Source organism: Lichenostomus cassidix, chromosome 25 (assembly GCF_008360975.1).
Source record: "Lichenostomus cassidix isolate B80296 chromosome 25, HeHo_3.0, whole genome shotgun sequence".
Classification (NCBI taxonomy): domain Eukaryota; kingdom Metazoa; phylum Chordata; class Aves; order Passeriformes; family Meliphagidae; genus Lichenostomus; species Lichenostomus cassidix.
The window spans coordinates 3,951,230-3,976,997 of NC_139505.1; the positions used below are offsets into that span (position 1 = coordinate 3,951,230).

General features: G+C 40.6%; 1 protein-coding gene across 1 annotated transcript in view; it reads left to right on the forward strand.

The window, feature by feature from the left end:
- The window catches only part of SELENBP1 (selenium binding protein 1), a 41,964-nt gene extending 21,751 nt beyond the window's left edge, over positions 1–20,213 (forward strand). Inside the window, exons 7-12 of the mRNA XM_085082462.1 lie at positions 6,792–6,970; positions 10,865–10,943; positions 15,365–15,486; positions 16,579–16,671; positions 18,462–18,580; positions 20,020–20,213. Coding sequence (XP_084938588.1) covers positions 6,792–6,970; positions 10,865–10,943; positions 15,365–15,486; positions 16,579–16,671; positions 18,462–18,580; positions 20,020–20,182 — 755 coding nt within the window. The 3' untranslated portion in view covers positions 20,183–20,213. The remainder of the gene's footprint in view (positions 1–6,791; positions 6,971–10,864; positions 10,944–15,364; positions 15,487–16,578; positions 16,672–18,461; positions 18,581–20,019) is intronic.
- Positions 20,214–25,768: the final 5,555 nt, after the last annotated feature.

Here is a 25,768-nt window from a genome sequence, read left to right on the forward strand (position 1 = left end):
TTTTTGTGGTAAATTTGTATTAATTCCCGAATTTTTTTTTGGGAATCAGGCGGATTTATCCTGATGCAATTCTGCAATCATTAAACCACCTGTTTTTAATGAAAAATTAACATAAATTGGGATTATTTCACTGGATTTTTTTGGGAATAATGGGATAATCCAAATTTAGGTTAATTTTTTTGGGATAATCCAAATTCATGTTAATTTTTTAATTAATTTTTTAATGAAAAATTAACATAAATTTGGATTATTTCACTGCATTTTTGGGGGGAAATTTGGATTAATTTCCGGATTTTTTTGGGGAATCAGGTGGATTTATCCTGCTGGAATTATAAAATTATTAAAACGCCTTTTTTTTTTACCAAAATTAACATAAATTTGGATTAATTCTCAGATTTTTTTGGGGGGAACCAGGCGGATTTATCCTGCTGGAATTACACAATCATTAAAAATCCTGTTTTTAATGAAAAATTAACATAAATTGGGATTATTTCACTGGATTTTTTTGGGAATAATGAGATTTATCCTGCTGCAATTATGCAACCATTAAAACACCTGTTTTTAACAAAAAATTAACATAAATTTGGATTAATTCCCTGATTTTTTTGGGAATAATGAGATTTATCCTGCTGGAATTATGAATTAAATAAAACGCCTATTTTTTACCACAAATTCACATTAATTTGGATTAATTCCCGGATTTTTTTTTTGGGACTCAGGCGGATTTATCCTGCTGGACTCAGAGACCTTCGAGATCAAAGGGAATTGGGAAAAAGGGGAAAACCATCCTCCAATGGGTTACGATTTTTGGTACCAACCGCGACACAACGTGCTGATCAGCACCGAGTGGGGAATTCCCAAAGTGCTGGGATACGGGTTTGACCCCAACGACCTCGGGAAAGGTGGGGAAAAAACCTCGGGAAAAGGTGGGAAAAAAGTTGGGAAAAGTTGGGGGAAAGTTGGGGGAAAGTTGGGGAAAAAGTTTGGAAAAACTTGGGAGAAGTTGGGGAAAAGTTGGGCAAAAAATTGGAAAAAGTTGGGGAAAAGTTGGGAAAAGTGGGGAAAAGTTGGGAAAAGTTGGAGGAAAATTGGGGAAAGTTGGGAAAAGTTGGGAAAAGTTGGAGGAAAGTTGGGGAAAAAGTTGGGAAAAATCTCAGGAAAATTTTGGGGAAAAGTTGGGGAAAAGTTGGGGAAAGTTGGGGGAAAAGTTGGGAAAAATCTCAGGAAAATTTAGGGGAAAAGTTGGGAAAAGTTGGGGAAAGTTGGGGAAAAATTTGGAAAAAGTTGGGAGAAAGTTGGGAAAAGTTGGGGAGAAGTTGGGGAAAGTTGAGGAAAAGTTGGGGAAAGTTGGGCAAAAAATTGGAAAATTTGGGGAAAATTTGGGCAAAAAATGGGAAAAGTTGGGCAGAAGTTGGGAAAAGTTGGGGAAAAGTTGGGGAAAAAATTGGGAAAAGTTTGGGGAAAGTTGGGGAAAATTTGGGGAAAAACTGGGAGAAAGTTGGGGAAAATCTTGGGAAAAACCACAGGAAAATTTGGGGAAAAATTGGGGAAAATTTGGGGAAAAGCACCGAGTGGGGAATTCCCAAAGTGCTGGGATACGGGTTTGACCCCAACGACCTCGGGAAAGGTGGGGAAAAACCTTGGGAAAAGGTGGGGAAAAGGTGGGGAAATTTGGGGGAAAGTTGGGGAAAAAGTTTGGAAAAACTTGGGAGAAGTTGGGGAAAAGTTGGGCAAAAAATTGGGCAAGTGGAAAAGTTGGGCAAAAAATGGGAAAATTTGGGAAAAAGTTGGGGAAAAGTTGAGGAAAATCTTGGGAAAAGTTGGGGAGAAAGTTGGGAAAAGTTGGGGAGAAGTTGGGGAAAGTTGGGGAGAAGTTGGGGAAAGTTGGGGAGAAGTTGGGGAAAGTTGGGGGAAAACTTGGAAAAGTTGGGAAAAGTTGGGGAAAGTTGTGGAAAATCTCAGGAAAATTTGGGGAAAAGTTGGGGGAAAACTTGGGGAAAAATTGGGAAAGTTAGGCAAAAATTGGGGGGAAAACTTGGGAAAGTTGGGGGAAAGTTGGGGAAAAGTTGGGAAAGTTGGGGGAAAAGTTGGGGAAAAGTTGGGAAAAGTTGATGAAAAACTTGGGAGAGGTTTGGAAAAGTTGGGGAAAAACTTGGGAAAAGTTGAGGAAAGTTGAAGAAAAACAGCGAAAGTTGGGAAAAAGTTGGGAAAAGTTGGAAAAAGTTGTGGAAAACTTGGGAAAATTTGGCGAAATGGGGAAAGTTGGGGGAAAGTGGGGGAAAAGTTGGGCAAAAAATTGGGCAAAAATTGGAAAAAGTTGGGCAAAAAATGGGAAAATTTGGGAAAAAGTTGGGGAAAAGTTGAGGAAAATCTTGGGAAAAGTTGGGGAGAAAGTTGGGAAAAGTCGGGGAAAGTTGTGGAAAATCTCAGGAAAATTTGGGGAAAAGTTGGGGGAAAACGGGGAAAAATTGGGAAAATTAGGCAAAAATTGGGGGGAAAACTTGGGAAAGTTGGGGAAAAGTTGGGGAAAAACTTGGGAAAATTTGGGGAAAAGTTGGGGAAAATTTGGGGAAAGTTGGGGAAAGTTGGGGAAAAGTTGGGGAAAAGCACTGAGTGGGGAATTCCCAAAGTGCTGGGATACGGGTTTGACCCCAACGACCTCGGGAAAGGTGGGAAAACCTCGGGAAAAGGTGGGAAAAAGTTGTGGAAAATCTCAGGAAAATTTGGGGAAAAGTTGGGGGAAAACTTGGGGAAAAATTGGGAAAGTTAGGCAAAAATTGGGGGGAAAACTTGGGAAAGTTGGGGAAAAGTTGGGGAAAAGTTGGGAAAGTTGGGGAAAAGTTGGGCAAAAAATGGGAAAAGTTGGGGAAAAGTTGGGGAAAAACTCAGGAAAATTTGGGGGAAAATTGGGGAAAATTTGGGGAAAAGCACCTAGTGGGGAATCCCCAAAGTCCTGGGATACGGGTTTGACCCCAACGACCTAGGGAAAGGTGGGGAAAAATTGGGAAAAAGTGGGAAAAAAGTTGGGAAAAGTTGGGGAAAGTTGGGGGAAATTTGGGGAAAAAGTTTGGAAAAACTTGGGAGAAGTTGGGGAAAAGTTGGGCAAAAAATTGGAAAAAGTTGGGGAATAGTTGGGAAAAGTTGGGAAAAGTTGGAGGAAAATTGGGGAAAGTTGGGAAAAGTTGGGAAAAGTTGGGGAAAGTTGGGGGAAAGCTTGGGAAAATCTAGGGAAAAGGTGGGGAAAAAATTGGGAAAAACCTCAGGAAAATTTAGGGGAAAGTTGGGAAAGAGTTGGGGAAAAGTTGGGGAAAATTTGGGGAAAAACTTGGGCAAAAGTTGGGAAAAGGGGAAGGGTTGGGGGAAAATTAGGGGAAAAAGTTGGGAAAAATCTCAGGAAAATTTGGGGGAAAATTGGGGGAAAAACCTCAGGAAAAGTTGGGAAAAACCTCAGGAAAAGTTGGGGAAAAGTTGGGAAAATTAGGGGAAAACTTGGGGAAAAAATTGGGAAAAGTTGGGGAAAAAATGGGAAAAGTTGGGGAAAAGTTGGGGAAAAAATTGGGAAACATCTCGGGAAAACCTCAGGAAAATTTAGGGGAAAGTTGGGGAAAACCTCAGGAAAATTTGGGGAAAAGTTGGGGAAAAACTGGGGAAAAGTTGGGGGAAAGTTGGGAAAAGTTGGGAAAGTTGGGGAAAAGTTGGGCAAAAAATGGGAAAAGTTGGGCAAAAGTTGGGAAAAGTTGGGGAAAAAATTGGGAAAAGTTTGGGGAAAGTTGGGGAAAATTTGGGGAAAATTTGGGAAAAAACTGGGAGAAAGTTGGGGAAAAACTTGGGAAAATTTGGGGAAAAGTTGGGGAAAGTTGGGGAAAATTTGGGGAAAAGCACCGAGTGGGGAATTCCCAAAGTCCTGGGATACGGGTTTGACCCCAACGACCTCGGGAAAGGTGGGGAAAATTGGGAAAAAAATTGGGAAAAATCTCAGGAAAATTTCGGGAAAAGTTGGGGAAAACCTCAGGAAAATTTGGGAGAAAACTTGGGGAAAAATTGGGAAAGTTAGGCAAAAATTGGGAGAAAAACTTGGGAAAAATCTCAGGAAAATTTGTTGGGAAAACTTGGGAAAGTTAGGGAAAAATTGGGGGAAAAATTTGGGAAAGTTGGGCAAAAAATGGGAAAATTTGGGGGAAAGTTGGGGAAAAGTTGGGAAAAATCTCAGGAAAATTTAGGGGAAAGTTGGGGAAAGTTGGGAAAAACCTCAGGAAAAGTTGGGGAAAAAATTTGGGGAAAGTTGGGAAAAATTGGGGAAAATTTGGGGAAAGTTGGGGAAAAAATGGGAAAAAATTGGGAAGAACCTCAGGAAAATTTCGGGAAAAGTTGGGGAAAAAATTGGGAAAAGTTGGGGAAAAAGTTGGGGGAAAAAGTTGGGAAAACTTGGAAAAATCAGGGAAAAATGGGGGGAAAAGTTGGGGAAAAAATGGGAAAATCTGGGGGAAAGGTGGGAAAAGGTGGGGAAAAGGTGGGGAAAAAGTTGGAAAAGTCAGGGAAAATTGGGGGAAAAGTCAGGGAAAAATTGGGCAAAAAATGGGAAAATTTGGGGAAAAGTTGGGCAAAGTTGGGGAAAAAGTTGGGAAAAATCTCAGGAAAATTTGGGGAAAAGTTGGGGGAAAATTGGGAAAAGTCAGGGAAAATCTCAGGAAAGGGGATTCCCAAATTCCTAAAAAAATCCCTAAAAAACCCCAAAAAATCGCAAAAAATAAAAAAAAAAAACCCAAAAATTCCCATTTTCCCCCCAGGTCGCTACAGCCGCCGGCTGAACGTTTGGGATTGGAATTCCCATCGCTACATCCCAAAAAATCTGCAAAAAAATCCCAAAAATCTCAAAAAAAATCCCTAAAACTCCCCAAAAAAACTGCAAAAAAAATCCCAAAAAAATCCCAAAAAATTCCCATTTCCCCCCCAGGTCGCTACGGCCGCCGGCTGAACGTTTGGGATTGGAATTCCCATCGCTACATCCCAAAAAATCCCCAAAAAACCCGCAAAAATCGCCAAAAAATCACCAAAAAATCACCAAAAAATCACCAAAAAATCCCTAAAAATCAGCAAAAAATCCCAAAAAATCCCAAAAAATTCCCATTTCCCCCCCAGGGTGCTATGGCCGCCGGCTGAACGTTTGGGATTGGAATTCCCATCGCTACATCCCAAAAAATCCCCAAAAACTTCCAAAAAATCCCCAAAAATCCCTAAAAAAATCTCCAAAAATCCCAAAAAAAGCCAAAAAAATCCCAAAAAACCCCAAAAAATCCCAAAAAATTCCCAAAAAATCCCAAAAAATTCCCATTTCCCTCCCAGGTCACTACGGCCGCCGGCTGAACGTTTGGGATTGGAATTCCCATCGCTACATCCCAAAAAATCAGCAAAAAAATCTCAAAAAATCCCCTAAAACTCGTAAAAAATCCCCCAAAAAATCCCCAAAAATAAAAAAAAATCCCAAAAAATTCCCATTTCCCCCCAGGTCGCTACGGCCGGCGGCTGAATGTTTGGGATTGGAATTCCCATCGCTACATCCCAAAAAATCGCCAAAAAATCCCAAAAAATCTCCAAAAATCACCAAAAAATTGCCAAAAATCGCTAAAAAATCACCAAAAAATCCCAAAAAATCCCAAAAAAATCCCAAAAAATTCCCATTTTCCCCCCAGGTCGCTACGGCCGCCGGCTGAACGTTTGGGATTGGAATTCCCATCGCTACATCCCAAAAAATCCCCCCCCCAAAAAAATTTTAAAATCTGCAAAAAATTCGCAAAAAAAAAAAAATTAAAAAAAAAAAATCCCAAAAAATTCCCATTTTCCCCCAGGTCGCTATGGCCGCCGGCTGAACGTTTGGGATTGGAATTCCCATCGCTACATCCCAAAATATCCCCAAAAAATCTCCAAAAATCACCAAAAAATCTCCAAAAATTCCAAAAAAATCGCCAAAAAATCACCAAAAAATCCCAAAATCCCCAAAAATCCCAAAAAATTCCCATTTTCCCCCAGGTCGCTACGGCCGGCGGCTGAACGTTTGGGATTGGAATTCCCATCGCTACATCCCAAAAAATCTGCAAAAAATCCCAAAAAATCCCCAAAAAATCCCAAAAAAACCCCCCAAAAATCCACCAGAAAAATCCCCAAAAATTGTCAAAAATTAAAAAAAAAAAATCCCAAAAAATTCCCATTTCCCCCCAGGTCGCTACGGCCGCCGGCTGAACGTTTGGGATTGGAATTCCCATCGCTACATCCCAAAAAATCCCCCAAAAATCCCAAAAAATAAAAAAAATTTTAAAAATCTGCAAAAAATTCGCAAAAAATTCGGAAAAAAATCTAAAAAAAATCCCCAAAAATTCCAAAAAAATTCCCATTTCCCTCCCAGGTCGCTATGGCCGCCGGCTGAACGTTTGGGATTGGAATTCCCATCGCTACATCCCAAAAAATTCCCCAAAACCCCAAAAAAAATCCCCCAAAAATCGCCAAAAAATCGCCAAAAAATCACCAAAAAATCACCAAAAAATCCCTAAAAATCAGAAAAAATCCCAAAAAATCCCAAAAAAATCCCAAAAAATTCCCGTTTCCCCCCCAGGTCGCTACGGCCGCCGGCTGAACGTTTGGGATTGGAATTCCCATCGCTACATCCCAAAAAATCCCAAAAAATCCCAAAAAAATCTCAAAAAATCAACAAAAAATCAACAAAAAATCCCTAAAAATCAGAAAAAAATCCCAAAAAATCCCCAAAAAATCCCAAAAAATTCCCGTTTCCCCCCCAGGTCGCTACGGCCGGCGGCTGAACGTTTGGGATTGGAATTCCCATCGCTACATCCAGGCCATCGACGTCGGCGAGGACTCGGCGCCGCTGGAAATCCGGTTTCTGCACAATCCCGACGCCGCCGAGGGGTTTGTGGGATGTACCATCAGCAGCGCCATCCATCGCTTCTACAAGACCCAGGTGATCCCAAAAATCCCAAAATTCCCAAAATTCCCGGTGGGTTTGTGGGATTTGGGGTTTTTCCCGGAATTTTCGGCTCAAGGGGTGTTGGGGGGATGGAGATTTCTGCCAAAAAAAGATGGAAAATTGAAGATTTTTGGCCCAAAACTGAAAAATCCCAAAGCCGGAAAATCCCAAAATTGAAAAATCTCAAAAATAGCAAAATCTCAAAGCCAGGAAATCCCAAAGCTGGAAAATCCCAAAACCAGAAAATCCCAAAGCCAGGAAAATCCCAAAGCCAAAAAATCCGAAAACTGTAAAATCCCTAAATGGGAAAATCCCAAAGACGGAAAATCCCAAAGCCAGAAAATCCTAAAGCCAGGAAATCGCAAAACTGAAAAATCCCAAAGCTGAAAAATCCCAAAAATAGGAAAATCCCAAAGCCGAAAAATCCCAAAACTGAGAAATCCCAAAACTGGAAATTCCCAAAATTGAAAAATCCTGAAGATGGAAAATCCAAAAGCTGAAAATCCCAAAGCTGGAAAATCCCAAAACCAGAAGATCCCAAAGCCTGGAAAATCCCAAAGACGGAAAATCCCAAAGCTGGAAAATCCCAAAATTCTGGGTGGGTTTGTGGGATTTGGGGTTTTTCCCGGAATTTTCGGCACAAGGGGTGTTGGGGGGATGGAGATTTCTGCCAAAAAAGATGGAAAATTGAATATTTTTGGGCCCAAAACTGAAAAATCCCAAAGCTGGAAAATCCCAAAATTGAAAAATCTCAAAAATAGGAAAATCCCAAAGCAAGGAAATTGCAAATTCAGAAAATACCGAAGCTGAAAAATCCCAAAATTGAAAAATCCCAAAGCCGGAAAATCCTAAAGTCAGAAAACCTCAAAATTGAAAAATCCCAAAACTGGAAAATCCTAAAGGTGGGAAATCCCAAAAATAGGAAAATCGTAAAGCCGGAAAATCCCCAAACTGAAAAATCCCAAAAATAGGAAAATCCCAAAGCCAGGAAATTGCAAAGTCAGAAAATCCCAAAACTGAAAAATCCCAAAGCCAGGAAATCCCAAAATTGAAAAATCCCAAAGATGGAAAATCCCAAAGCCAGGAAATCCTAAAGCTGGGAAATCCCAAAATTGAAAAATCCCAAAGCCAGAAAATCCCAAAGATGGAAAAATCCCAAAGCTGGAAAATCCCAAAGACGGAAAATCCCGAAGATGGAAAATTCCAAAGCCAGAAAATCCCAAAACTCTAAAATCTCAAAGCCGGAGAATCCGAAATTTGAAAAATCCCAAAATTGGAAAATCCTAAAGCTGGAAAATCCTAAAGACAGGAAATCCCAAAATTAAAAAATCCCAAAGCTGGAAAACCCCAAAGCCAGAAAATCCCAAAGCCAGAAAATCCCAAAGCTGGGAAATCCCCGAACTGAAAAATCCCAAAACTCGAAAATCCCAAAGCTGGGAAATCCCAAAACTGAAAATTCCCAAAGCTGGAAAACCCCAAAGCTGGAAAATCCCAAAACTGAAAAATCCCAATTTTCTCATGGATGGGATTTGGGATCCTGAGGGATTTGGGATCCAAACCTAAGGAATTTGGGATTTTTAGGGATTTGGGATTTTGCGGAATTTGGGATCCTGAGAGATTTTGGGATCCAATTGGAGGAATTTGAGATCCTGAGGGATTTGGGATCCAATTGGAGGAATTTGGGATTTTGCGGAATTCGGGATTTTGCAGAATTTGGGATTTTGCAGAATTTGGGATCCAAGCTGAGGAATTTGGGATCCAAACCTAAGTGATTTGGGATCCAATCCGAGGAATTTGGGATCCTGAGAGATTTTGGGGATCAAATGCAAGGGATTTGGGATCCAATCTGAGGAATTTGGGATTTTACGGAATTTGGGATCCTGAGAGATTTTGGGATCAAATCCTAGAATTTTGGGATCCAAACCTAAGGAATTTGGGATTCTGTGGAATTTGGGATCCAACCTGAGGAATTTGTGATTTTGCGGAATTTGGGATTTTGCAGGATTTGGGATCCAATCTGAGGGATTTGGGATTTTGAGATATTTGGGATCCAAACCTAAGGGATTTGGGATTCGATCCAAGGAATTTGGGATCCTGAGAGATTTTGGGATCCAATTTGAGGAATTTGGGATCCAAACCTGAGGAATTTGGGATTTTGCAGAATTTGGGATTTTGCAGAATTTGGGATCCTGAGAGATTTTGGGATCCAATTGGAGGAATTTGGGATCCAATTGGAGGAATTTGGGATTTTGCAGAATTTGGGATTTTGCAGAATTTGGGATCCTGAGAGATTTTGGGATCCAATTTGAGGAATTTGGGATTTTGCGGAATTTGGGATTTTGCGGAATTTGGGATTTTGCGGAATTTGGGATCCAAGCTGAGGAATTTGGGATCCAAACCTAAGTGATTTGGGATCCAATCCGAGGAATTTGGGCTCCTGAGAGATTTTGGGGATCAAATGCAAGGGATTTGGGATCCAATCTGAGGAATTTGGGATTTTACGGAATTTGGGATCCTGAGAGATTTTGGGATCAAATCCTAGAATTTTGGGATCCAAACCTAAGGAATTTGGGATTCTGTGGAATTTGGGATCCAACCTGAGGAATTTGTGATTTTGCGGAATTTGGGATTTTGCAGGATTTGGGATCCAATCTGAGGGATTTGGGATTTTGAGATATTTGGGATCCAAACCTAAGGGATTTGGGATTCGATCCAAGGAATTTGGGATCCTGAGAGATTTTGGGATCCAATTTGAGGAATTTGGGATCCAAACCTGAGGAATTTGGGATTTTGCAGAATTTGGGATTTTGCAGAATTTGGGATCCTGAGAGATTTTGGGATCCAATTGGAGGAATTTGGGATCCAATTGGAGGAATTTGGGATTTTGCAGAATTTGGGATTTTGCAGAATTTGGGATCCTGAGAGATTTTGGGATCCAATTTGAGGAATTTGGGATTTTGCGGAATTTGGGATTTTGCGGAATTTGGGATTTTGCGGAATTTGGGATCCAAGCTGAGGAATTTGGGATCCAAACCTAAGTGATTTGGGATCCAATCCGAGGAATTTGGGCTCCTGAGAGATTTTGGGATCCAGTCCGAGGAATTTGGGATTTTGCGGAATTCGGGATTTTGTGGTATTTGGGATCCTGAGGGATTTTGGGATCCAATTTGAGGAATTTGGGATTTTGTGGAATTTGGGATCCTAAGGGATTTTGGGATCCAATTGGAGGAATTTGGGATCCTGAGGGATTTGGGATCCAATCCAAGGAATTTGGGATTTTGTGGTATTTGGGATCCTGAGGGATTTTGGGATCCAAGCTGAGGAATTTTGGGATCCAATCTGAGGGATTTGGGATCCTGAGAGATTTTGGGATCCAGTTTGAGGAATTTGGGATCCAATTTGATGGATTTGGGATCCTGAGGGATTTGGGATCCGATTCTGAGGGATTTGGGATCCAATTTGGATGGATTTGGGATCCAATCTGAGGAATTTGGGATCCAATCTGAGGGATTTGGGATCCTGAGAGATTTTGGGATGCAATCCAAGGAGTTTGGGATCCTGAGAGATTTTGGAATCCAAACCTGAGGGATTTTGGGATCAAATCCGAGGGATTTGGGATTTTGAGGGATTTGGGATCCAATTGAGGGATTTTGGGATTTTGAGGGATTTTGGGATCCAATCTGAAGAATTTGGGATTTTGCAGAATTTGGGATCCTGAGAGATTTTGGGATCAAATCTGAGGAATTTGGGATCCTGAGGGATTTGGGATCCAAACCTAAGGGATTTGGGATCCAATTGGAGGAATTTGGGATCCTGAGGGATTTTGGGATCCAATCGGAGGAATTTTGGGATCCCAAACCCCAAACCCCAAATCCCGTTTTCCCGCAGCGAGGCGACTGGGCGGCAGAGAAGGTGATTCAGGTTCCCAGCAAGAAGGTGAAGAATTGGATCCTGCCCGAGATGCCAGGTGGGAGAATTCCCAAAATTCCCAAAATTCCCAAATTCCCAGAAATTCCTGAAAGTCCTTAAATTCCCAAAATTCCCAGAAATTCCCAGAATTCCCCAAATTCCCAAAATTCCCCAAATTCCCAGAATTCACTAAATTCCAAAATTCCCAAAATTCTCAGAATTCCCAAAATTCCTGAAATTCCCCAACATTTCCAGAATTTCCCAAATCCCCCAAATTCCCAAAATTCATGAAATTCCTCCAATTCCCAGAATTCGTGACATTCCCAAAATTCCCAAAATTCCCCAACATTCCCAGAATTCCTGAAATTCCCAAAATTCTCAGAATTCCCAAAATTCCTGAAATTCCCCAACATTCCCAGAATTTCCCAAATTCCCAAAATTCCTGAAATTCCCCAACATTCCCAGAATTTCCCAAATTCCCAAAATTCATGAAATTCCCAGAATTCACTAAATTCCCAGAATTCCCAAAATTCTCAACGTTCCCAGGGTCATGATCTGTGATAGGATCAGCTTAAAATCATCCCAAAAATCGTCCCCAAAATTCCAGTTTGGGATCAGCTCCATCCTCCCCAAAATTATCCCAAAATCATCCCAAAATCATCCCAAAATCATCCCAAAATTCAATTTTGGTATCAGCTCCATCATCCCCAAAATCATCCCAAAATCATCCCAAAATTCAGTTTTGGGATCAGTTCCATCCTCCCCAAAATCATCCCCAAGTCCCATTTTGGAAAAATGATCCCAAATTCATCCCAAAATTATCCCAAAATCATCCCAAAATCCCATTTTGGAATCAACTCCATCCTCCCTAAAATTATCCCAAATTCATCCCAAAATTATCCCAAAATCATCCCAAAATTCCATTTTGGGATCATCTCCATCGTCCCCAAAATCCTCCCAAAATTCCAGTTTGGGATAAATTCTGTCATCCCCAAAATGATCCCAAAATTATCCCAAAATTCAATTTTAGGATCAACTCCATCCTCCCCAAAATTATCCCAAAATCATTGCAAAATTCCATTTTAGGATCACCTCCATCTTCCCAAAATCCCCAAAATCTCCCCAAAATCTCCCCAAAATCATCCCAAAATTCCCAAAATCTTCCCAAAATCTCCCAAATTTTTCCCCAAGGGTTCATCACGGACATCCTGATTTCCCTGGATGACAAATTCCTATTTTGGGATCAACTCCATCCTCCCCAAAATTATCCCAAAATCATCCCAAAATTCAATTTTAGGATCAACTCCATCCACCTCAAAATCATCCCAAAATTTTCCCAAAATCTTTGCAAAATCCCATTTAAGGATCAACTCCATCCTCCCTAAAATCCTCCCCAAAATCCCATTTTAGGATCACCTCCACCTTCCCAAAATTCCCCAAAATCTCCCCAAAATTCCCCAAAATCTCCCCAAAATTCCCCAAAATCTCCCCAAAATTCCCCAAAATCTCCCCAAAATTCCCCAAAATCTCCCAAATTTCTCTCTCCCCCAGGATTCATCAACGATATCCTGATTATTATCCCAAAATGGGATTTTTAAAAAATTATCCCAAAATCATCCCAAAATCCCCAAAATCTTCCCAAAATCCCCCAAAATCTCCCCAAAATCCCCAAAATTCCCAAAATCCCAAAACATCCCAAATTTTTTCCCAAGGGTTCATCACAGACATCCTGATTTCCCTGGATGACAAATTCCCATTTTGGGATCATCTCCATCCACCCCAAAATTATCCCAAAATCATCCCAAAATTCAATTTTGGGATCACCTCCATCCTCCCTAAAATTATCCCAAAATTATCCCAAAATTCAATTTTAGGATCAACTCCATCCTTCCTAAAATTATCCCAAAATTATCCCAAAATCCTCCCCAAATCCCATTTTGGGATCAACTCCATCCTCCCTAAAATCATCCCAAAATTCTATTTTGGAATCAACTCCATCCTCCCAAAAATTATCCCAAAATTATCCCAAAATCCCATTTTGGGATCAACTCCATTCTCCCTAAAATTCCCAAAATTATCCCAAATTCATCCCAAAATCCCATTTTAGGATCATCTCCATCCTCCCTAAAATTATCCCAAAATTATTCTAAAATCATTGAAAAATCCCATTTTAGGATCAACTCCACCTTCCCAAAATCCCCAAAATCTCCCCAAAATTCCCCAAAATCATCCCAAAATCCCCAAAATCTCCCCAAAATCTCCCTAAAATCATCCCAAAATCCCCAAAATCTGCCTAAATTTATCCCAAAATCCCCAAAATCTCCCCAAAATTCCCCAAAATCATCCCAAAATCATCCCAAAATCCCCCAAATCTCCCCAAAATTCCCCAAAATCTCCCCAAAATCATCCCAAAATTCCCCAAAATCCCCAAAATTCCCAAAATTATCCCAATTTTTTTCCCAAGGGTTCATCACAGACATCCTGATTTCCCTGGATGACAAATTCCTATTTTGGGATCATCTCCATCCTCCCCAAAATTATCCCAAAATCATCCCAAAATCCCATTTTGGGATCATCTCCATCCTCCCTAAAATTATCCCAAAATTATCCCAAAATCCCATTTTGGGATCAACTCCATCCTCTCTAAAATCATCCCAAAATTATTCTAAAATCATTGAAAAAATCTCATTTTAGGATCAACTCCACCTTCCCAAAATCCCCAAAATCTCCCCAAAATCATCCCAAAATCCCCAAAATCTCCCTAAAATCATCCCAAAATCCCCAAAATCTGCCTAAATTTATCCCAAAATCCCCAAAATCTCCCCAAAATTCCCCAAAATCATCCCAAAATCTTCCCAAAATCCCCAAAATCTCCCCAAAATCTCCCCAAAATCATCCCAAAATCCCCAAAATCTCCCCAAAATCTCCCCAAAATCATCCCAAAATCCCCAAAATCTCCCCAAAATCATCCCAAAATTCCCCAAATTCCCCAAAATCTCCCCAAAATCTTCCCAAAATTATCCCAAATTTTTCCCCAAGGGTTCATCACAGACATCCTGATTTCCCTGGATGTCAAATTCCTATTTTAGGATCATCTCCATCCACCCCAAAATCCTTCCCAAATCCCATTTTAGGATCAACTCCAGCCTCCCTAAAATTATCCCAAAATTATCCCAAAATCCCATTTTAGGATCAGCTTCATCCTCCCTAAAATTATTCCAAATTTATTCTAAAATCATTGAAAAATCCCATTTTAGGATCACCTCCACCTTCCCAAAATCCCCAAAATCTCCCCAAAATTCCCCAAAATCATCCCAAAATCCCCAAAATCTCCCCAAAATCTCCCCAAAATCATCCCAAAATTCCCCAAAATTCCCAAAATCTTCCCAAAATTCCCCAAAATCTCCCAAAATCCCCAAAATCCCCAAATCCCCAAAATCCCCAAAATCTCCCAAAATCCCCAAAATCCCCAAAATTCCCAAAATTATCCCAAATTTTTTCCCAAGGGTTCATCACAGACATCCTGATTTCCCTGGATGACAAATTCCTATTTTGGGATCACCTCCATCCTCCCCAAAATTATCCCAAAATCATCCCAAAATCCCATTTTAGGATCAACTCCATCCTCCCTAAAATCATCCCAAAATTATCCCAAAATTATTCCAAAACCATTGAAAAATCCCATTTTAGGATCATCTCCACCTTCCCAAAATCCCCAAAATCTCCCCAAAATTCCCCAAAATCATCCCAAAATCCCCAAAATCTCCCCAAAATCATCCCAAAATTCCCCAAAATCCCCAAAATCTCCCCAAAATTCCCCAAAATCTCCCCAAAATCATCCCAAAATCCCCAAAATCTCCCCAAAATTCCCCAAAATCATCCCAAAATCCCCAAAATCTCCCCAAAATCTCCCCAAAATCATCCCAAAATTCCCCAAAATTCCCAAAATCTTCCCAAAATTATCCCAAATTTTTTCCCAAGGGTTCATCACAGACATCCTGATTTCCCTGGATGACAAATTCCTATTTTGGGATCACCTCCATCCTCCCCAAAATCATCCCAAAATCATCCCAAAATCCCATTTTGGGATCATCTCCATCCTCCCTAAAATTATCCCAAAATTATCCCAAAATTCAATTTTGGGATCAACTCCATCCTCCCTAAAATCATCCCAAAATTATTCTAAAACCATTGAAAAATCCCATTTTAGGATCAACTCCACCTTCCCAAAATCCCCAAAATCTCCCCAAAATTCCCCAAAATTCCCCAAAATCTCCCTAAAATCATCCCAAAATCCCCAAAATCTGCCTAAATTTATCCCAAAATCCCCAAAATCTCCCCAAAATTCCCCAAAATCATCCCAAAATCATCCCAAAATCCCCCAAATCTCCCCAAAATTCCCCAAAATCTCCCCAAAATCATCCCAAAATTCCCCAAAATCCCCAAAATTCCCAAAATTATCCCAATTTTTTTCCCAAGGGTTCATCACAGACATCCTGATTTCCCTGGATGACAAATTCCTCTATTTCTCCAACTGGCTCCATGGGGACGTCAGACAATATGACATTTCTGACACCAAAAACCCCAAATTGGTGGGGCAGGTGAGTTCCCATGGGATTTTGGGGGTTTTTTTTGGGATTGGGTGATTTTTTGGGGTTTTTCCCTTTTTTTTGCGGGAGTTTTTGGGGGTTTTCCCTTTTTTTTCGGAATTTTTTGGGGTTTTTCCCTTTTTTTTTCAGGATTTTTTGGGGTTTTTCCCATTTTTTTTCAGGATTGGGTGATTTTTTTGGGCTTTTTCCCGGGTTTTTTTTTGGGATTGGGTGATTTTTTTGGGGTTTTTCCCGATATTTTGAGGATTTTTTTGGATTTTCCGCAGGTTTTCTTTTCGGGATTGGGTGATTTTTTTTGGGATTTTTCCCGGTTTTTTTGGGATTGGGTGATTTTTTTGGGGTTTTTCCCTTTTTTTTTTTGGGATTGGGTGATTTTTTTGGGACTTTTCCCGGGTTTTTTATGGGATTTGGTGATTTTTTTTGGGGATTTTTCCCGGTTTTTGGGGGATTTTTTGTGATTTTTTTTTTGGGTTTTTCCCGGTTTTTTTCGGGATTGGGTGATCTTTTGGGGTTTTTCCCATTTTTTTAATGGGATTGGGTGATTTTTTGGGATTTTTCCCGGTTTTTTTATGGGATTGGGTGATTTTTTGGGGGGTTTTCCCATTTTTTGGGGGGATTTTTCCCGGGTTTTTTTGGGATTGGGTGATTTTTTTTGGGTTTTTCCCTTTTTTTTTTTGAGATTGGGTGATTTTTTTGGGATTTTTCCCGGTTTTTTTTCAGGATTGGGTGATTTTTTGGGGGTTTTTCCCGGTTTTTTGGGGATTTTTCCCCGGTTTTTTTCAGGATTGGGTGATTTTTTGGGGGTTTTTCCCTTTTTTTTGGGGGGATTTTGTGATTTTTTTGGGATTTTTCCCGGTTTTTTTTCAGGATTGGGTGATTTTTTGGGGGTTTTTCCCGGTTTTTTGGGGAATTTTTCCCGGTTTTTTTCAGGATTTGGTGAATTTTTTGGGGTTTTTCCCTTTTTTTTGGGGGGATTTTGTGATTTTTTGGGGATTTTCCCGGTTTTTTTCCAGGATTTTGTGATTTTTTTTGGGATTTTCCAGGTTTTTTCCAGGATTTTGTGATTTTTTTGGGATTTTCCAGGTTTTTGTGGGAGGAAGCATCGCCAAGGGGGGGAAGGTGGAGGTGTGTGAGGATGAGGAGCTGCCGAGTCAGCCGGAGCCTTTTGTCATCCAGGTGAGTCCCGAAATTAGCCCGAAATTGTCCCAAAATTATCCCAAAATTGTCCCGAAATTACCCCAGAATTATACTGAAATGATCCCCAAATTATTCCAAAATTGTCCTAAAATTATTCCAAAATTATTCCAAAATCATTCCGAAATTATACCAAAATTGTCCTGAAATTATCCCAAAATTATCCCAGAATTATACTGAAATTATCCCGAAATTGTCCCAAAATTATCCAGAAATTGTCCTGAAATTGTCCCAAAATTATCCCAAAATTATCCCAAAATTATCCCAAAATTATCCCGAAATTATCCCGAAATTATCCCGAAATTGTCCTGAAATTATCCCAAAAATCGACCCGAAATTACACGAAATTACCCCAAAATTCCGAAATTATCCCAAAATTATCCTGAAATTATCCCAAAATTATCCAAAATTATCCCGAAATTATCCAGAATTTCTGGAATCACCCCAAAATTAACCCGGAATTACCCCAAAATTGTCCCGAAATTATCCTGAAATTATCCCAAAATTATCCCAAAATTATACTGAAATTATCCCAAAATTACCCCAAAATTGTCCTGAAATTACCCCAAAATTGTCCCGAAATTATCCCAAAATTACCCCAAAATTATCCTGAAATTATCCCAAAATTATCCCGAAATTATCCCAAAATTGACCCGAAATGACTCGAAATTATCTCAAAATCGACCCCAAATCACCCCAAAATCGAGAGGGAATTACCCCGAAATTATCCCGAAATTGTCCTGAAATTATCCCAAAATTACCCCGAAATTGTCCCAAAATTGTCCTGAAATTATCCCAAAATTACCCCAAAATGATCCCGAAATTATTCCAAAATTGTCCTGAAATTATCCCAAAATTATCCCGAAATCATCCCAAAATTATCCTGAAATTATCCCTGAATTATTCCGGAATTACCCCAAAATTGTCCGGAAATTATCCCAAAAATATCCTGGAATTATCCCAAAATTACCCCAAAATTACCCTGAAATTATCCCAAAATTACCCCAAAATTATCCTGAAATTATCCTGAAATTGTCCTGAAATGATCCCAAAATTGTCCTGAAATTATCTTGAAATTATCCCAAAATTATTCCGATTATCCAAAATTTCCTGAAATTCCAAATTATCCTGAAATTGTCCTGAAATTACCCCAAAAATATCCTGGAATTATCCCAAAATTGTACACAAATGATCCCAAAATGAGCCCAAAATTACCCCAAAATTGACCCAAATTTATCCCAAAATTACCCCAAAATTACCCTGAAATTACCCCAAAATTACCCTGAAATTACCCAAAATTATCTCAAAATCGACCCGCAATTATCTTTTGAAATTATCCCAAAATTGACCCGAAATTACCTGAAATTACCCCAAAATCGACCTGAAATTGTCCTGAAATTATCCCAAAATTATCCCGAAATTATTCCCATTTCCATCCGAATTTAGGATTTCCCATTCCAATTGGGATTTTCCCAATTTAGGATTTCCCATCCCAATCCCATTCCATTTGGGATTTTCTATTTCCATCCCAATTTAGGATTTCCCATTTTGGGATCAACTCCATCCTCACTTTGGGATTTTCCCATTTCCATCCCAATTTAGGATTTCCCATCCCAATCCCATTCCCTTTGGGATTTTCCCAATTTTTGGGATTTCCCATCCCAATCCCATCCCATTTGGGATTTTCCCAATTTTTGGGATTTTCCCAATATTTGGGATTTCCCATCCCAATCCCATCCCATTTGGGATTTTCCCAATTTTTGGGATTTTAGGGTAAAAAGGTTCCCGGAGGACCTCAGATGATCCAGCTGAGCCTGGATGGGAAGAGACTCTACGTGACAACATCTCTGTACAGCGCCTGGGATCGCCAGTTCTACCCCGACCTCATCAGGTGATCGATTATTGATCAGTTATTGATTATTGATTGGTTATTGATTGGTTAATGATTGAATAATGATTAGGAATTTATTGGTAATTTATTAATAATTGGTTTAAATCTCACTGCTGGAGAGCTCTCTGCAGTGCCTGGGATCGCCAGTTCTACCCCGACCTCATCAGGTAATCGATTATTGATTGGTTATTGATTGATTATTGATTGGTTATTGGTTGGTTAATGATTAGTAATTTATTGTTAATTGAGTAATAATTGGTTTAAATCTCACTGCTGGAGAGCTCTCTGCAGTGCCTGGGATCGCCAGTTCTACCCCGACCTCATCAGGTAATCGATTATTGATCAGTTATTGATTATTGATTGGTTATTGGTTGGTTAATGATTAGTAATTTATTGTTAATTGAGTAATAATTGGTTTAAATCCCACCCCGGGAAACCTCTCTATAATGCCTGGGATCGCCAGTTCTACCCCGACCTCATCAGGTAATCGATAATGGATTGATTATTGATTATTGATTGATTATTGATTGGTTAATGATGAGGAATTGATTGGTAATTGGGTAAGAATTGGTTTAAATCTCACTGCTGGAGAGCTCTGCAGTGCCTGGGATCGCCAGTTCTACCCCGACCTTATCAGGTGATCGATTATTGATCAGTTATTGATCATTGATGGATTATTGCTTGATTGATTGATCACTAACAGCTATTAATTAATCTATTATTAATGATTAATTATTAATTACTCACAGGGAGGGCTCGGTGATGCTGCAGCCAGACATGGACAATGAGGGCTGAGAGTGAATCCCGAATTGAGGACTTTAATGATTAATTAATCCTGAATTCAGGACATTAACGATTAATCAATCGATCAATCAATCCTCAATGAACAACAATCACTAATTAATTATTAATTATTAATTAATGGTTAATTACCCCCAGGGAGGGCTTGGTGATGCTGCAGCTGGACGTGGACACTGAGGGCTGAGAGTGAATCCCAAATTGAGGACATTGACGATTAATCAATCCCGAATTCAGGACATTGATGACGAATCAATCAATCAGCAACAATCATTAATTATTAATTAATTAATTAAGTAATTAATTAACGGTTAATTCCCCCCAGGGAGGGCTCGGTGATGCTGCAGCTCGATTTGGACACGGAGGGCTGAGAGTGAAACCCGAATTCAGAACATTAACAATTAATTAATCAATCAATCAATCAATCATTCAATCCTCAATGAACAATAACTATTAACTAATTAATTAACGGTTAATTCCCCCCAGGGAGGGCTCGGTGATGCTGCAGCTCGATTTGGACACGGAGGGCTGAGAGTGAATCCCGAATTCAGGACTTTAACGATTAATGACTCAATCAATAACCACTATTAATTAATCAATTATTAATTAATTATTAATTAATCATTAATTAATGATTCCAGGGAGGGCTCGGTGATGCTGCAGCTGGACGTGGACACGGAGAAGGGAGGCCTGGCGGTGAACAGGAACTTCCTGGTGGATTTCGGCAAGGAGCCGCACGGCCCTTGCCTGGCTCACGAGATGAGATACCCGGGAGGGGATTGCACCTCTGATATATGGGTGTGATGGGTTTGGGGAATTTTGGGAATGATTTGGGAATTTTGGGAATTATTGGGGAATTTTTTGGGGATTTTTTGGGAATTTTTGGGAATTTTTTTGGATTTTTTTGGGAATTTTTAAAGATTTTTTTGGAATTAATTGGCAATTTCTGGGGGGTTTTTTTGGGAATTATCTGGGAACTTGGGATTGCACCTCCGATATATGGGTGTGATGGCTTTGGGAATTTTTGGGAATGATTTGGGAATTTTGGGGGATTTTTTGGAATTTTTTGGGAATTTTGGGGAATTTTTTTTATTTTTTGGGGAATTTTTAAAGATTTTTTGGAATTAATTGGCGATTTTTGGGTAATTTTTGTGGGATTTGGGATTGGGGGAATGCAAGGATTGCACCTCTGATATTTGGGTGTGATCGGTTTGGGAAGTTTTGGGATTTAATGGGAATTTTTGGGAATTTTCGGGGAATTTTTTGGAATTTTTTGGGATTTTTTTGGAATTTTTTTGGATTTTTTTGGGAATTTTAAAAGATTTTTTGGAATTAATTGGCAATTTTTGGGGTAATTTTTGTGGGATTTGGGATTGGGGGAATGCAAGGATTGCACCTCTGATATTTGGGTGTGATCGGTTTGGGAATGATTTGGGAATTTTTGGAGAATTTTTGGGGAATTTTGGGGAATTTTTTGGAATTTTTTGGGATTTTTTTTGGAATTTTGGAGATTTTTTGGGGGATTTTTTTTTATTTTTTAAGGATTTTTTTGGGATTCGTTGGGAATTATCCGGGAATTTGGGATTGCACCTCCGATATATGGGTGTGAGCTGGGAATTCTGGAAATTATTTGGGAATTTTTTGGGAATTTTTGGGAATTTTTGGGGGATTTTGGGGAATTTTTGGGGATTTTTTGGGGAATTTTTAAAGATTTTTTGGAATTAATTGGCAATTTTTTGGGTAATTTTTGTGGGATTTGGGATTGGGGGAATGCAATGATTGCACCTCCGATATATGGGTGTGATGGGCTGGGGAATTTTGGGAATTTGGGAATTTTTGGGAATTTTTGGGAATTTTTTGGGAATTTTTTGGGGATTTTTTGGGGATTTTTTGTTATTTTTTAAGGATTTTTGGGGAATTTTTAAGAATTTTATTTTATTGGGAATTATTTTGAAATTATTTGGCAGTTTGGGATTGCACCTCTGATATTTGGGTCTGATGGGAATTTTGGGAATTATTTGGGAATTTTTGGGGTTTTTTGGGGAATTTTTTGGGGATTTTTTGGGATTTTTGGGAATTTTTTTGATTTTTTGGGGATTTTTTTGGGACTTATGTGGGAATTATTTGGTAATTTGGGATTTCATTGGGTTGATTTTGGGAAGTTTTGGGGAATTTTTATGGATTTTTGGGAATTTTTGGGGGATTTTTTTGGAATTTTTGGGAATTTTTGGGAATTTTTTTGGAATTTTTGGGAAATTTTTTTGGCTTTTTGGTGAATTTTTGGGAATTTTTTGGGGATTTTTGTGGAATTTTGGGGGAATTTTAAAAGATTTTTTTGGAATTATTTGGCAATTTTTGGGGAATTTTAAAAGATTTTTTGGGAATTATTTGGGAATTTGGGATTGCACCTCCGACATCTGGGTGTGATTTGGGATTTTTTTTTTGAATTTTTGGGAATTATTTGGGAAATATTTGGGTTTTGGGAATTTGGGAATTCAGGAATTGCTCACTCTGAGGTTCAGAGCTAAATAAATCCAACAAATCCAATAAATCCAATAAACCAAATAAATCCAATAAATCAAACAAATCCAACAAATCCAATAAATCAAATAAATCCAATAAACCAAATAAATCCAATAAATCCAACAAATCCAACAAATCCAATAAATCCAATAAATCAAATAAATCAAATAAATCCAATAAATAAACCCAATAAATCCAATAAATCCAATAAATCCAATAAATCCAATAAACCAAATAAATCCAATAAATCCAACAAATCCAACAAATCCAATAAATCCAATAAATCAAATAAATCCAATAAATAAACCCAATAAATCCCATAAATCCAATAAATCAAATAAATCCCATAAATCCAATAAATCCCATAAATCCAACAAATCCAATAAATCCCATAAATCCAATAAACCAAATAAATCCAAAAAATAAACCAAATAAATCCCATAAATCCAACAAATCCCATAAATCCAACAAATCCAATAAATCCAATAAATCTAATAAATCCCGTAAGTCAAATAAATCAAATAAATAAACCAAATAAATCCCATAAATCCAATAAAACCAATAAATCCAATAAATCCAATAAATCTAATAAATCCCATAAGTCAAATAAATCAAATAAATAAACCAAATAAATCCCATAAAACCAATAAATCCAATAAATCAAATAAATCTAATAAATCCCATAAGTCAAATAAATCAAATAAATAAACCAAATAAATCCAATAAATCCAATAAAACCAATAAAACAAATAAATCCCATAAATCCAACAAATCCAATAAATCCAATAAATCTAATAAATCCCGTAAGTCAAATAAATCAAATAAATAAACCAAATAAATCCAATAAATCCAATAAAACCAATAAAACAAATAAATCCCATAAATCCAATAAATCCAATAAATCTAATAAAACCGATAAGTCAAATAAATCAAATAAATAAACCAAATAAATCCCATAAATCCAATAAATCCAATAAATCCAACAAATCCAACAAATCCAATAAATCCAATAAATCTAATAAATCCCATAAGTCAAATAAATCAAATAAATAAACCAAATAAATCCCATAAACCCAATAAATCCAATAAATCCCATAAATCCAATAAATCCCATAAATCCAACAAATCCAACAAATCCAACAAATCCAATAAATCCAATAAATCTAATAAATCCCGTAAGTCAAATAAATCAAATAAATAAACCAAATAAATCCCATAAATCCAATAAATCCCATAAATCCAACAAATCCAACAAATCCAATAAATCTAATAAATCCCATAAATCAAATAAATCAAATAAATAAACCAAATAAATCCCATAAATCCAATAAAAGAAATAAATCCCATAAATCCAACAAATCCAACAAATAAATCCCGATTTACACACTCATTACACACACATTACAAATGCCTAACACACACCTTGCACACACGCCTTATACACACGTTACATACATGTTACACATGCGTTACACACACGTTACACACACCTCACACAGTTTACATACATGTTACACATGCATTACACACGCATTACACACACCTCACACAGTTTACATACACGTTACACATGCATTACACATACATTACACACACGTTACACAGTTTACATACATATTAGACACGTCTTACACACGCGTTACACACGTTACACACCTATTACACGTTACACACACCTTACACACAGGTTACAGCTTACATACATGTCACACACGCCTTAAACATGCATTACACACATGTTACACAGGCCTTACACAGGCATTGCACACATTACATACATGTTACACATGCCTTACACACACGTTACAGTTTGCATACATGTTACACACTGACCCCCGTTACACACTCACCCTGTTGCAAACCCACCCCGTCGCACACCCATCGCCCCCTTTGCACACTCAGCCCCGTTACACACTCATCCCGTGACACACTCACACCATTACATACTCACCCCTTACACATTCAATCCCCGTTGCACACTCACCCCCTTACACACTCACCCCTCCGTTGCACACTCAGTCCGTTGCACACTCAGCCCCGTGACACACTTACACACTCACACCCGTTACACACTCACCCCCGTTGCACACTTGCATATTCATCCCGTTACACACTCACCCCGTTACACACCCACCCCCGTTGCACACTCACCCGTTACACACACACCCGTTACACACCCACCCGTTACACACTCACCCGTTACACACCCACCCGTTACACACTCACCCCTTACACACCCACCCGTTACACACTCACCCCGTTACACACTCACCCCCCGTTGCACACTTGCATATTCATCCCGTTGCACACTCACCCCATTGTACACCCACCCCGTTGCACACTCAGCCCCTCGTTGCACACTCAGCCCCGTGACACACTTGCACACCCACCCGTTACACACTCACCCCCGTTACACACTCAGCCCCCGTTACACACTCACCCGTTACACACTCACCCGTTACACACTCACCCCCCCCGTGACCACCCCCCGATTTACACACTCACCGCACACCCACCTCCCCCTCTCCCCGCACCGCCGCAGCCAATCAGATCGCTGTTACCAGGCAGATTTCATCCCCTTCCCCCCCGTCCCGCCCCATCCGGCCTCTCTCCCCTCTCCCAGCCAATCAGCTCCGCCCGTCCCGCCGTATCCGGGCAGACCAGCCGCTCGGCAGCCAATCAGAAAAAAGCCAGGGGGCAGCGCGCGCGCGGCGGGGCGGCGTCCGCTTTCGGTTCGCGCGCGCGCGCGGGGGTCGCGCGCTAGGGGCACGTGGCGGGAAAAACCCCCCCATCCCCCTCCCCCACCCCCACCCCCCCCACACCCCTCCCCCTCCCCAAAATTTCCGGGAAAAACCCCCCCAGATCCGAACGGGACCAGGTGGGTGCGGGGCTGGCCGGGGACAGGGTTGGGGACAGGGCTGGGGACACGGCTGGGGACAGGGTTGGGGACAGGGTTGGGGACACGGTTGGGGACACGGTTGGGGACACGGCTGGGGACAGCGGGGAGGGAGGGCTGAGCTGGGCCGGGGCGGCGGGGAGGGGCGCGGAGCGGAGCGGGACGGGGGACACGGGGGGACACTTCCTGGTGGCCACGGGGGACACTTCCGGTGGCCGCAGGGCCATGGGGGACACTTTCTGTGGCCACAGGGCCGTGGGGGACACTTCCTGGTGGCCACAGGCCACGAGGGTCACTTCCTGGTGGTCACAGGCCATGGGGGACGATTCCGGTGGCCACAGAGCCAGGGGGGGACACTTCCGGTGGTCACAGGGCACGGGGGACAATTCCTGGTGGCCACAGGGCCATGGGGGACACTTCCTGGTGGCCCTAAGGCCCATGTCCCCTCATGGCCACGGGGGTCACTTCCTGCTGGCCACAGGGCCATGGGGTCACTTCCTGGTGGTCACAGGGCCACAGAGATCCCTTCCTGCTGGCCACAGAGCCCCGGGGGTCACTTCCTGGTGGCCCTAAGGCCCATGTCCCTTCATGGCCACGGGGATCCCTTCCTGGTGGCCACAGAGCCACGGCGGTCACTTCCTGGTGGCCCAAGGGACATGGGGATCCCTTCCTGGTGGCCCCATGGCCCCGGGGGTCACTTCCTGGTGGCCCTGGGGCCATGGAGATCCCTTCCTGGTGGCCCATGGCCACTTGTCCCCCTGTCCCCATGGCCCTGAGGAACTCCTGTCCTGGTGTCCCCTGTCCCCATGTCCCTGAGGTCCCCAATCCTGATGTCCCCCTGTCCCTGGGGACTTCCCATCCTGCTGTCCCCATGTCCCCATGTCCCTGAGGTCCCCCATCCTGATGTCCCCATGTCCCTGAGGTCCCCCATCCTGATGTCCCCATGTCCCCATGTCCCTGAGGATCCCCAT